Source organism: Entelurus aequoreus, linkage group LG14 (genome assembly GCF_033978785.1).
Source record: "Entelurus aequoreus isolate RoL-2023_Sb linkage group LG14, RoL_Eaeq_v1.1, whole genome shotgun sequence".
NCBI classification, from domain to species: domain Eukaryota; kingdom Metazoa; phylum Chordata; class Actinopteri; order Syngnathiformes; family Syngnathidae; genus Entelurus; species Entelurus aequoreus.
Window position 1 is genome coordinate 44,775,060 of NC_084744.1, and position 14,151 is coordinate 44,789,210.

The 14,151-nt window shown below is 40.7% G+C and overlaps 1 protein-coding gene across 1 annotated transcript in view; it reads left to right on the forward strand.

Moving 5' to 3' along the window:
• The window catches only part of LOC133664935 (activin receptor type-1C), a 69,793-nt gene extending 56,158 nt beyond the window's left edge, over window positions 1–13,635 (forward strand). Inside the window, exons 3-9 of the mRNA XM_062069978.1 lie at window positions 1,447–1,695; window positions 3,373–3,603; window positions 3,686–3,853; window positions 6,762–6,918; window positions 7,022–7,146; window positions 7,206–7,336; window positions 11,122–13,635. Coding sequence (XP_061925962.1) covers window positions 1,447–1,695; window positions 3,373–3,603; window positions 3,686–3,853; window positions 6,762–6,918; window positions 7,022–7,146; window positions 7,206–7,336; window positions 11,122–11,247 — 1,187 coding nt within the window. The 3' untranslated portion in view covers window positions 11,248–13,635. The remainder of the gene's footprint in view (window positions 1–1,446; window positions 1,696–3,372; window positions 3,604–3,685; window positions 3,854–6,761; window positions 6,919–7,021; window positions 7,147–7,205; window positions 7,337–11,121) is intronic.
• The last annotated feature ends 516 nt before the right edge of the window (window positions 13,636–14,151 follow it).

The following is a 14,151-nucleotide window of genomic DNA, read 5'->3' on the forward strand; positions in this document are numbered from 1 at the left end:
CCGGGTCATACCAAAGACTATAAAAATGCCATAACCTCCCTGCTTGGCACTCAGCAACAAAGGGTTGGAGTTGGGGGTTAAATCACCAAAATGATTCCCGGGCGCGGCGCCGCTGCTGCCCACTGCTCCCCAAGGGGATGGGACAAATGCAGAGGACAAATTTCACCACATCTAGTGTGTGTGTGACAATCATTGGTACTTTAATCTTTAATCTTTAATAATTCACTTCACTTCACTTCACCAGGGCGCCGACACACAAGTGCCCCAACAACCACGGCCAATAACATCTGAGGAACGTTGGAAAATAAAAATAATACAACTTGTAAAATAGTAAGCACCATGAGTAGAGATAAAGACTAAAACACAAGTAAGACAAATGAAGATTAATAGAGAAAAACAATTGCATATCATACAGCTACTTACTGTACATGATTGTGCAAATCAGTTTGAATTTTCTGTAATTTGTTGTGATGTTACAAAGGACTGTGATTACAGTATTTTACTGTGAAATAACAGTTATTTGCGGCAAATTTTTTTTTACAGTCAGTAATTGTCAGAATAATTGTATCTAAGTTATCACAAACCTTTGTGTTTCAATGAGTTCCCGGCGAGATCCTACCAAGAAGAAGGCTTGTAAAACTCCACTTTGTAGGATGGGAAGCAACATGAAGGTGTTCTGTTTCTTTGATGTAATCAACATTGTCTTGGCCCGAGATCTACAAAGCGAAGAGGAAGCAGGACCTGACTCCCCTCCAGGGACCTCTTCTTTGAACTGTTTTACGACCTTTTCTTTGAACTGTTTGTAATCAAAGACGATGGCTGTTTACGACCCCCGCCCCTTAGAAACAGCTGTTGCCATGTAATCAGGGAAAGTCCAAATAAAAGAGGAGGCGTACAATCTTTCGTCAGAGCGTGGTGAGACTGTTCAAAGAGTACAGTCCAGACGTCTCTCCTCAATTGAGCCAAATTTAATTCTGTCTGTTTAATTCCTTGCTTCTTGTCTTGTTTAATAGATGTCATCAGTGTTTGAACCTGACAGTAATGTTATAGTAAATTTTAATAATGGTATTTTACTGCAAAATGCTGTGAACTCCTGGTACATTTCACAGTGTACCAAATGTTTAAAGTGTAATCAAACAGTCTTCTCTTTGCACTATTTTATTCAGTATACCCACTGCAGCCCCTGTTTTTGTCCAGGGCTAATGTGTCCTCCCACGGGCCCAAATAAAGGTCAGGGATAGAAAAAGGCACAGTTCGTCACACACGTGGGATGATGCATGTTGTTGTCACCGTGTGGAGGAAAGTTGCTTGTTATTGTTTCTTGGCATTTTGGGGGGCAGCGTCATAGACATCTGCCTGTTTTGGTTGGAATACCGATGAGCCACCACCAGGGGGTGCAGTTCTCCCATTGAGTTGTGATGACGGTGTTGTTATGTATGTTGTCAGAGAGGCCTTTGGGAGATCCAGACAGGAGCAGCAGGCTGCAGCTGCTGCTGGTGATAGCGGTGCCCTCCTGCCTGCTGTGCGTGGCCCTCGTACTCGGGGGGGTGTTTCTGGTGCAGAGTCAGCGCTGCCTGTACAGCAGGGCCCAGAAACACGACCCGGAAGAGGCCCTGGACGACCACATGCTCATGTCACCTGACAAGTGTCTCAAAGATCTCATCTACGACATGAGCACCTCCGGCTCTGGATCAGGTTGGCTTGTCTTAAGATGATCTCACAGTTCAGACACTGGACACAGCATTAGGTACACCTGCACAATCTCATAGGAGAGGCGCTCTGCTTTCATGTCTTCTCTATTGTTTACTGTATCAACTTGACGTCATAATAACTGGTTGTACTTAGTCACTGGTCGTCTTACAGAGAAGAGTTTCTCATATTTTGCCTTACAAGCTAAATAACTTATAAATTACGATTATAATTTTTTTAAACCCGTAATTTTAATTAATTCTCATATATTCAAACTAATAATAGTTTTATTTATGATTGTATTTACAATATATCTATATACAAAACAATATTTGTATTTATTTTATTGATATATTTCCTATATTTTGGTTATACAATTAATGTAGATTTTTTTTACTGGACTATTTTTGTATTATATTTAATATGTATTTATTTTGAATAATAGTATTTTTTTTCCCCCCCCAGACTTAAATTTTAAGTTACCAACCATGGTTTATAAATTGAGGTTAACATCAGCAACAATTATACATTTATTTTTAACTTGTTATTTTATTTAAACATATTTCCATTTTTCATTAAATTTTTGGTGTTATTTTTTAAATTGCTCAACATGGTTAAAATATTATTTTTCTTATTTTTAATAATAATAATAATACTGTGAATAATAATATTACCCTAAGTAAATAATACAAAATTTATATTAAACACAAAATATTGAATACATCAAAAATAAATAATACATCAAAAGGTATAGTTAGTAGATATTTTTTCTATAAATATTTTTTTAATTTTTACAAGTATTTAGGACTATATATTTTATGTGGTATCATGACAAGATAATTGCTTTTTAAATTGACATTTACATTTGTATTATAACTGTATTCATTATATTTATTATCAATACATACATGTACATATATGTATGTATATGTATATATATGCATATATGTGTGTGTGTATATATATATATATATACACATACATATATGTATATGTGTTTATATATGTATATAAATGTGTATGTACATATATGTATGTATATGTATCTAAATGTGTGTGTATGTATACACATATATATGTATATATATGCATATATATGTATATATATATTAAAGATTAAGATTAAAGTACCAATGATTGTCACACACACACACTAGATGTGGTGAAATTTGTCCTCTGCATTTGACCCATGCATATATGTTTATATATACATGTGTATATATGTATATATATATGTGTATATATATATACATATATATGTATATATATGTATGCGTGTATATATATACTGTATATACGTATAAATATACGTATATATATGTATATATGTGTATATATATACATGTGTGTATATATATATGTATATATATATATATATATATATACATATGTATATATATATATATATATATACATATATATATATAAATATACGTATGGATACGTATATATGTGTATATATATACATGTGTATATATATAAATATATACATATATATATATATGTATAAATATACGTATGTATATGGTATATATAGGTGGGGATCCCAGCTGTTATTTATTTAATAAAATGTATTTTACAGTACAGTATTTTGACTTCAGTTGAAATGACCAAAATATGGCTTCTAACTTACGGAGTTGCCCAAACAAAACATGGTAAACACATTAGATGTATTTTGTGCAGGACTCCCCCTGCTGGTCCAAAGAACAATCGCCCGCACCATCGTCCTGCAGGAGAGCATCGGGAAAGGGCGGTTCGGAGAGGTGTGGCGGGGAAAGTGGCGAGGAGAGGACGTCGCTGTGAAGATCTTCTCCTCCAGGGACGAGAGGTCGTGGTTCCGTGAAGCGGAGATTTATCAGACCATCATGCTCAGACATGACAATATCCTGGGCTTTATCGCGGCCGACAACAAAGGTAGCGTCGCTTTAAATTGATGGTGTCAACATGACTTAAATATACACACCACCTTCATGACATGTTGTCATATTGCTTTCAGATAATGGATCTTGGACGCAGCTTTGGTTGGTGTCAGAATACCATGAACATGGCTCGTTGTTCGATTACCTGAACAGGTACACCGTGTCGGTGGAGAGCATGATGCTTCTTGCCTTGTCCATAGCCAGTGGACTGGCTCATCTCCACATGGAAATCATTGGCACACAGGGTGGGTGCAGCTGCCAATCAACACAGGAAAAGACGGTCATGAAGTGAAGTGAATTATATTTATATAACGCTTTTCTCTAGTGACTCAAAGCGCTCTACATAGTGAAACCCATTATCTAAGTTACATTTTTAAACCAGTGTGGGTGGCACTGGAAGTGTCTTGCCCAAGGACACACCAGCTGTGACTAGGATGGCAGAAGCGGGGATCGAACCTGGAACCCTCAGGCCTACTCATCTCACTCACTATGTGACTCCAGGCCACCACCACATTCATTTCTCTCAGCCAATCAGCAACAACATATCATGAGCCAGGAAAAAAAAAGTATATCCATCCATCCATCTTCTTCCGCTTATCTGAGGTCGGGTCGCGGGGGCAGCAGCTTAAGCAGGGAAGCCCAGACTTCCCTCTCCCCAGCCACTTCGTCCAGCTCCTCCCGGGGGATCCTGAGGCGTTCCCAGGCCAGCCGGGAGACATAGTCTTCCCAACGTGTCCTGGGTCTTCCCCGTGGCCTCCTACCGGTCGGACGTGCCCTAAACACCTCCCTAGGGAGGCGTTCGGGTGGCATCCTGACCAGATGCCCGAACCACCTCATCTGGCTCCTCTCGATGTGGAGGAGCAGCGGCTTTACTTTGAGCTCCCCCCGGATGGCAGAGCTTCTCACCCTATCTCTAAGGGAGAGCCCCGCCACCCGGCGGAGGAAACTCATTTCGGCCGCTTGTACCCGTGATCTTGTCCTTTCGGTCATAACCCAAAGCTCATGACCATAGGTGAGGATGGGAACGTAGATCGACCTGTAAATTGAGAGCTTTGCCTTCCGGCTCAGCTCCTTCTTCACCACAACGGATCGATACAGCGTCCGCATTACTGAAGACGCCGCACCGATCCGCCTGTCGATCTCACGATCCACTCTTCCCTCACTCGTGAACAAGACTCCGAGGTACTTGAACTCCTCCACTTGGGGCAGGGTCTCCTCCGCAACCCGGAGATGGCACTCCACCCTTTTACGGGCGAGAACCATGGATTCGGACTTGGAGGTGCTGATTTTCATCCCAGTCGCTTCACACTCAGCTGCGAACCGATCCAGCGAGAGCTGAAGATCCTGGCCAGATGAAGCCATCAGGACCACATCATCTGCAAAAAGCAGAGACCTAATCCTGCAGCCACCAAACCAGATCCCCTCAACGCCTTGACTGCGCCTAGAAATTCTGTCCATAAAAGTTATGAACAGAATCGGTGACAAAGGGCAGCCTTGGCGGAGTCCAACTCTCACTGGAAATGTGTCCGACTTACTGCCGGCAATGCGGACCAAACTCTGGCACTGATCATACAGGGAGCGGACCGCCACAATCAGACAGTCCGATACCCCATACTCTCTGAGCACTCCCCACAGGACTTCCCGAGGGACACGGTCGAATGCCTTCTCCAAGTCCACAAAACACATGTAGACTGGTTGGGCAAACTCCCATGCACCCTCAAGGTACCTGCCGAGAGTATAGAGCTGGTCCACAGTTCCACGACCAGGACGAAAACCACACTGTTCCTCCTGAATCCGAGGTTCGACTATCCGGCGTAGCCTCCTCTCCAGCACACCTGAATAGACCTTACCGGGAAGGCTGAGGAGTGTGATCCCACGATAGTTAGAACACACCCTCCGGTTCCCCTTCTTAAAGAGAGGAACCACCACCCCGGTCTGCCAATCCAGAGGTACCGCCCCCGATGTCCACGCGATGCTGCAGAGTCTTGTCAACCAAGACAGCCCCACAGCATCCAGAGCCTTAAGGAAGTCCGGGCGGATCTCATCCACCCCGGGGCCTTGCCACCGAGGAGCTTTTTAACTACCTCAGCAACCTCAGCCCCAGAAATAGGAGAGCCCACCACAGATTCCCCAGGCACTGCTTCCTCATAGGAAGACGTGTTGGTGGGATTGAGGAGGTCTTCGAAGTATTCCCTCCACCGATCCACAACATCCGCAGTCGACATCAGCAGAACACCATCCTCACCATACACGGTGTTGATAGTGCACTGCTTCCCCTTCCTGCGGATGGTGGTCCAGAATCGCTTCGAAGCCGTCCGGAAGTCGTTTTCCATGGCTTCCCCGAACTCCTCCCATGTCCGAGTTTTTGCCTCTGCGACCGCCGAAGCCGCACACCGCTTGGCCTGTCGGTACCTGTCCGCTGCCTCAGGAGTCCTATGAGCCAAAAGAACCCAATAGGACTCCTTCTTCAGCTTGACGGCATCCCTCACCGCCGGTGTCCACCAACGGGTTCTAGGATTACCGCCACGACAGGCACCAACTACCGCAAGGTAGTTGGTGCCTGTATAAAAAGTATAGTGAAAGAAAAATGCTGTACTATTAGTTTTTTTTATGAATAAAAAGTATTCCAAATTTAAATGATTTAGTGAAATAAAATGTAAGGAAAAAAAGTACACACCTTACTATAAGATAGTAGAATTATGTGATTCCTGCCAGCCGATCAGCCAACAAAGGTTGTGATAATATTTAAAACTGTATTACTTTAAAAAGTTATCGGGAATTTCAATTAATATTTAAAAAATTAATGAAAGAGGTTCAAGCAGTAGAAAATGGACGGATGGATGAAAGAACGGCATATTACATATTGGTCATTTTAGTAAAATACAGTATAATAGTTATACAAGTTTCTGCGGTCCCCTCAAAGGTTTCTCATTGTCATCCCATTGGGTTGAGTTTTTTCTTGCCCTGATGTGGGATCTGAGCCGAGGATGTCGTTGTGGCTTGTGCAGCCCTTTGAGACACTCGTGATTTAGGGCTATATAAGTAAACATTGATTGATTGATTGATTGATGTATATAAAAACAGTAAAACATATATTGTTATTTTGATTGACTGACAGAAAGATACTAATGCTGAGTCATGTCCTGCTCGTAGGGAAGCCAGCCATCGCTCACAGGGACCTCAAGTCTAAAAATGTCCTGGTGAAGAAGAACGGCACCGCTGTCATCGCAGATTTGGGCTTGGCCGTGAAACACGACTCCAGCAGCAACAGCATTGACATACCGTCCAACCACAGAGTGGGAACCAAGAGGTGACCTAGAAACACACCTGACACATTCCCACTACTGTCCTGTTTGATTGCACGTGCAGTCTGCACAAAATACTCCCATCCAAGACGTCTCTGTGTCCTGCAGGTACATGGCCCCCGAAGTCCTGGACGAGACGATCAACGCCAACAATTTTGAGTCCTTCAAGCGAGCGGACATCTACTCCTTGGGTCTGGTGTTTTGGGAAGTGGCCCGGAGATGCTCCGACCGAGGTAGTCCTCGCCGGCCTGGTTTGCACCGTAACCACCAGTCAAATGTGTCTTTTCTGCAGGACTTCAAGAGGATTTCCAGCTGCCTTATTATGACCTGGTGCCTTCAGATCCGTCCATTGAGGACATGAAGAAGGTCGTGTGTGAGCAGAAACTCAGACCAAACATTCCAAACCAGTGGCAGTGCTGTGAGGTGAGATATGGATCATAGTCATCGTCATATCCCGGGGTTAGAGATGTCTCGATCCTGGTTTAACTAACTTTATCTTTACCCAGTGTTCACATGCTAACATTGGGAGCCAATCAAAAGGGAGACAAACATAGATTTTCATATTCCTTGTTACACACGTGCAAGAGTGATGGAATTCCAGAAAGGTGCGTGTCCTGCCAGAACACCGGCTCAAATTTGGGAGCCAGCTTGCAACAAACGCGTCGTCTATCCACAGTGTGAAGCCGCTTCTAAAATACTAATCCTCACCGCCATGAAGGAAAATAAACTGTTTCCTCCAAGTACTATTATCACTGGAGGACAAGAGGAAAAGGAACACACACACACCAAGCAGGACGACACAAGAAGCTAACCGCTCAAGCTTCATTGTAAAGTGGAGGCGATCGATTCAGATGTCGATATCATCGATCCCAAGTCGCACATCCGAATTGTGATTCTCATTTATACCGATTCAAAATTGATTCAGAATTTTCAAAAATGGATTTAAAGAAAAAAAACAAAAATCCAGTGGTTCCCATATATTCATTTACTTGTGGGCTGCAACAAGTAAAAAAGTAGATAAATATTTTAATTTGTATTATTATATATATGCCGGTTAGTAGAATTACTGCACACTTGCTGTTTTCTATCAATGTTGTTATGTTAAAATATCACTTGATAATTGATGGTTTGTACAAGGTTGCCCTGCTAATTTCCGTTAGCATGTCAATGTTAGCATGCCTTTGTATGTTAGCATTAGGCTAGCGGCATTAGCACCAAGCTGCATGTTATTTAATTGTATCGCTTTATTCCATTTATATATATATATATATATATATATATATATATATATATATATATATATATATATATATATATATATACATATATGTATATTATATATTTATATATACTGTATGTATATATATATATATATACGTATATGTATAATATATATATATGTGTTTACTTATGTGTTACTCATATGTATATATAAACATGTGTGTGTATATATATGTATATATATATACACTTGTATATATATGTATATACACATGTATATATACACATATACACTACCGTTCAAAAGTTTGGGGTCACATTGAAATGTCCTTATTTTTGAAGGAAAAGCACTGTACTTTTCAATGAAAATAACTTTAAACTAGTCTTAACTTTAAAGAAATACACTCTATACATTGCTAATGTGGTAAATGACTATTCTAGCTGCAAATGTCTGGTTTTTGGTGCAATATCTACATAGGTGTATAGAGGCCCATTTCCAGCAACTATCACTCCAGTGTTCTAATGGTACAATGTGTTTGCTCATTGGCTCAGAAGGCTAATTGATGATTAGAAAACCCTTGTGCAATCATGTTCACACATCTGAAAACAGTTTAGCTCGTTACAGAAGCTACAAAACTGACCTTCCTTTGAGCAGATTGAGTTTCTGGAGCATCACATTTGTGGGGTCATTTAAACGCTCAAAATGGCCAGAAAAAGACAACTTTCATCTGAAACTCGACAGTCTATTCTTGTTCTTAGAAATGAAGGCTTTTCCACAAAATTGTTTGGGTGACCCCAAACTTTTGAACGGTAGTGTATATACACACATATATATATGATTGTGTATATACATGTGTGTGTATATATATATATATATATATATATATATATATACTGTACATATATACACATATACACAGTTTGCAAAATGTTTTTGTGGGTGTTTTTTGTTATTGTTTACAAACTCAATCTTGTTAGTCTCCGCATACAGAAAGGCTTAAAGAGAAAAACCCAAAAGATTTAAATGGTAGCTAATAGTAGTTTATGTTTTTGTTTAGTTATTGTGCACTAGCCACTTTATTTTGTTAATAAAATTGTATGTAGCTTTCAATACCAAAAATGTAATCCATCATCTGATTTACAACAATACAAGCAAATTCTAGATTTACAAAACCCAAAACCAGTGAAGTTGGCACTACACTGGTTTTAAAAACAGAATACAATGATTTGCAAATCCTTTTCAACTTACCGGTATATTCAATTGAATAGACTGCAAACACAAGATATTTAATGTTGAAACTGAGAAACTTATTTTTTTTTGCAAATAATTATTAACTTAGAATTTAATGGCAGCAACACATTGCAAAAAAGTTGTCACGGGGGCATTTTTACCACTGTGTTACATGGCCTTTCCTTTTAACAACACTCAGTAAACGTTTGGAAACTGAGGAAACACATTTTTGAAGTGGAATTCTTTCTCATTCTTGCTTGATGTACAGCTTAAGTTGTTCAACGGTCCGGGGGTCTCCGTTGTGGTATTTTAGGCTTCATAATGCACCACACATTTTCTATGGGAGACAGGTGTGGACTACAGGCAGGCCAGTCTAGTACCCGCACTCTTTTACTATGAAGCCACGCTGTTGTAACACGTGGCTTGGCATTGTCTTGCGGAAATAAAGAAGCCGGGGCATCCATAATAACGTTGCTTAGACGGTATGTACCTTTCAGCATTAATGGTGCCTTCGCAGATGTGTAAGTTACGCATGCCTTGGGCACTAATACACCCCCATACCATCACAGATGCTGGCTTTTCAACTTTGCACCTATAATAATCCGGATGGTTCTTTCCCTTTTTGGTCCGAATGACACGACGTCCAGTTTCCAAAAACAATTTGAAATGTGGACTCGTCAGACCACAGAACACTTTTCCACTTTGCATCAGTCCATCTTAGATGAACTCGGGCCCAGAGAAGCCAGCGGCGTTTCTGGGTGTTGTTGATAAATGGCTTTGGCTTTGCATAGTAGGGTTTTAACTTGCACTTACAGATGTAGCGACCAACTGTAGTTACTGACAGTGGTTTTCTGAAGTGTTCCTGAGCCCATGTGGTGATATCCTTTACACACTGATGTCGCTTTTTGATGCAGTACCGCCTGAGAGATTGAAGGTCCGTAATATCATCGCTTATGTGCAGTGATTTCTCTGGATCCTCTGAACCTTTTGATGATATTACGACCGTAGATGGTGAAATCCCTAAATTCCTTGCAATAGCTGGTTGAGAAATGTTGTTCTTAAACTGTTGGGACAATTTGCTGACGCATTTGTTGACAAAGTGGTGACCCTCGCCCCATCCTTGTTTGTGAATGACTGAGCATTTCATGGAAGCTGCTTTTATACCCAATCATGGCACCCACCTGTTCCCAATTAGCCTGTCCACCTGTGGGATGTTCCAAATAAGTGTTTGATGAGCATTCCTCAACTTTTTTGCCACTCGTGCCAGCTTTTATGAAACATGTTGCAGCCATCAAATTCCAAATGAGCTAATATCTGCAAAAAATAACAACATTTCTCAGTTCGAACTTTAAATATCTTGTCTTTGCAGTCTATTCAATTGAATATAAGTTGAAAAGGATTTGCAAATCATTGTATTCTGTTTTTATTTACAATTTACACAACGTGCCAACTTCACTGGTTTTGGGGTTTGTAATAGGAAATAAGCTTATGTGTTATTGTGTTAACTTCATAGTTACTGGCTTTAAAACATTGTCAGTTCTATAATCTATTGTCAAAGTAGCGGCTTGGCGCTGGAAATGGGATCGGATCTGAGGCCAAAAGTGTTGAGGGACATTCCTAATTGGGGTACATTGATACACCCCTTCTCACTGTCAATAATAACTATTTGAAAAACATGAACTTGGGTCTTGAAGTCAGAATTGTGTGTGAGAAGTTACTATAACAGCTGCTTTTGTCTCCTGTTTTAACAAGCTAGGCCCTGCGTGTGGCGGGCAAACTGATGAGAGAGTGCTGGTATGCCAACCCCGCCGCACGACTCACCGCCCTACGGGTCAAGAAGACGCTGTCGCAACTGTCCAGCATCAGAGACGTCAAAGATTAGCACAGCAGGGATGACCGCCAGCAAAGGTACCCCCGCCCTCGGTCCCACACGGTCTTCAGAATACAACCTCAGAGAGCCGAATTAGGTTGTTGGTGCCAAAGAAGTGTGGGAGGTGCCTGTGGCAGCTTAGCACCAATGTTGAACCAAACATGTGTGAGTAGGAGCCATGTCGTAATAGAAAACATGTAAGAACATGTGACTTTTGCTACCTCAGATAATAAAAAAGTGCCCGAACGCTCGATAAACTTTTTTGTGCCATTTCTCGTAGAGAACAGAGTTGCTGCGTAAATAATGTGCTATTTGCAAAGGTTTCTCTGTAAAAAAAAAAAAAAAAAATGGCACACTTACAGGACATCCATAATAATGTGCTTATTGTAGTTCATACTCCAAAACAACAGGGGGCAGCATTGATCCTGCACCAATATTTGAAGGTATCAAAGGGCAACTCTTTTAAAGTTGATTACTCACAGTGGAACCTCTGCAATCAAACACTTCTAATTGGTTTGGATTTTTTAATTTATTATTTTCATCAGAAATATTGGAAACACAAATAGTTCATCATAAAACATTTTATGAACCTGTCATCAAAAAATAAGTTAACAAATATTAATCAAATAATTTAATGACGGACGTGGTTGAATGTATTTTGAACATGCATGCAGTTACAATATGGTACATCCCATGTTTACACTTACTCATTGAACCTTAAGGAGTACCGTATTTTCCAGACTATAAGGCACACTTAAAATACTTTTTTCCCCCTCAAAACTCGACAGTGCGCCTTATAACCCGGTGTGCCTACTGTATGGAATAATTCTGGTTTTGCTTACCGACCTTGAAGCTATTTTATTTGGTACATGGTGTAATGATAAGTGTGACAAGTAGATGGCAGTCAAACATAAGAGATACATGTAGACTGCACTATGATGGCGATATAACTCAAGTAAACAACACCAACATTTTATGTGTTCCTTTGAAAATATAGAACATTACACACGGCACTCAAAAATCTAGCAAAATGTTTTAGTACGACTTTGGGAAGCTATGAAGCCACACCGCTTGATGGATTTTAGGCGTGTGTATAAGGTAAGACATTATCTGGCATTTTGTTTTGCAATATTATGCAAAAGCAACGTTTCTTACCTTCTGGTACCTGCTGATCTGTAGTTGGGATCTGCATAAATCTTGAAAAATTGCGCGCATCCGCCTTTGTAGTCCGTGCCGACACCGTGGTCGATAAACTTCTTCTTTTTCTCTATCTTCTTGTTATGGGACATTCATCCTCCACTGTTGCCATTTCTAATATAAAGTAGTGTGAAGTTCTTACTTATATCTGTCAGTAAACTCGCCATGAAAGCGCTAAAACATACCGGTGTAGTGAGTTTACATTATTCACCCAAGGAACTTTAGTTATTAGAGAGTTCCAGTCGGACGGTTTTTCACGGGACACACTTGTTGTTGTTTCCGGATGAGGAAATGCTGCTCCGTTATTGATTGAAGTAAAGTCTGAATGTCATTAAAACAGTTAGCTCCATCTTTTGACACTTTTTCCACCCCCGTCCTTGCACGCTACACCGCTACAACAAAGATGACGGGGTAGAAGACGGTGAAAGGAATAGATGTATAAATGAGATAGGCGCCAGCACCCCCCGCGCCCCCGAAAGGGACAAGCGGTATTGATTGATTGAAACTTCTATTAGTAGATTGCACAGTTCAGTACATATTCCGTACAATTGACCACTAAATGGTAACACCCGAATACGTTCTTCAACTTGTTTAAGTCGGGGTCCACGTCATACGTGCCAACCCTCCCGATTTTTCCGGGAGACTCCCGAATTTCAGTGCCCCTCCCGAAAATCTCCCGGGGCAACCATTCTCCCGAATTTCTCCCGATTTTCACCCGGACAATAATATTAAGGGCGTGCCGTGATGGCACTGCCTTTAACGTCCTCTACAACCTGTCGACGCGTTCGCTTTTTCACCATACAAACAGCATGCCGGCCCAGTCACATGTTGTAAGCGGCTTCTGCATACACACGAAAGTGACTGCAAGACATACTTGGTCAACAGCCATACAGGTCACACTGAGGGTGGCCGTATAAACAACTTTAACACTGTTACAAATATGCGCCACACTGTGAACCCACACCAAACAAGAATGACAAACACATTTCGGGAGAACATCCGCACCGTAACACAACATAAACACAACAGAACAAATACCCAGAATCCCTTGCATTCCTAACTCTTCCGGGCTACAATATACACCCCCGCGCCCCCCAATCTCCCGAATTCGAAGGTCTCAAGGTTGGCAAGTATGGTCCACGTTAATCAATTCATGGTACAAATATATACTATCAGCATAATACAGTCATCATACAAGTTAATCGTCAGAGTATATGCATTGAATTATTTACAATCCGGGGGGGGGTAGGTTAGGTTGCTATCAGCATATTTCAGTCATAGAAAATGGATGGATGGATGGATCATATTAATATTTGTTAACCGACCGAAATATAAGCCAAACTATTTTCCCAAGACCAGTTTAAATACAAAATCAAAGACAAAAATGTTATTTCATTTTTGTAAGAATATTTCTTGGTTGTTTGATGACTGCGCTTCATTGATCACGTTGTCTTAAAATGATCATTATAATTGTATGTGAGGAAAAAAAAAAGCCTGAGCTTATATTCACTATGTGAAATATACACGATATGTACAAACGTAAATATGTCAGATTTCAGCCAAAGGTTTGCTTGTGTTGAAGTCGCTTTTTTTTTCCATTAAAAATTGCTGTCTTATGTTTTGGTCAATTGAAGTGAAGTGAAGTGAATTATATTTATAAGCGCTTTGCATAGTGAAATTCCACTTTTCTAAATTCCACAATTCCACTTTACTTCAAGT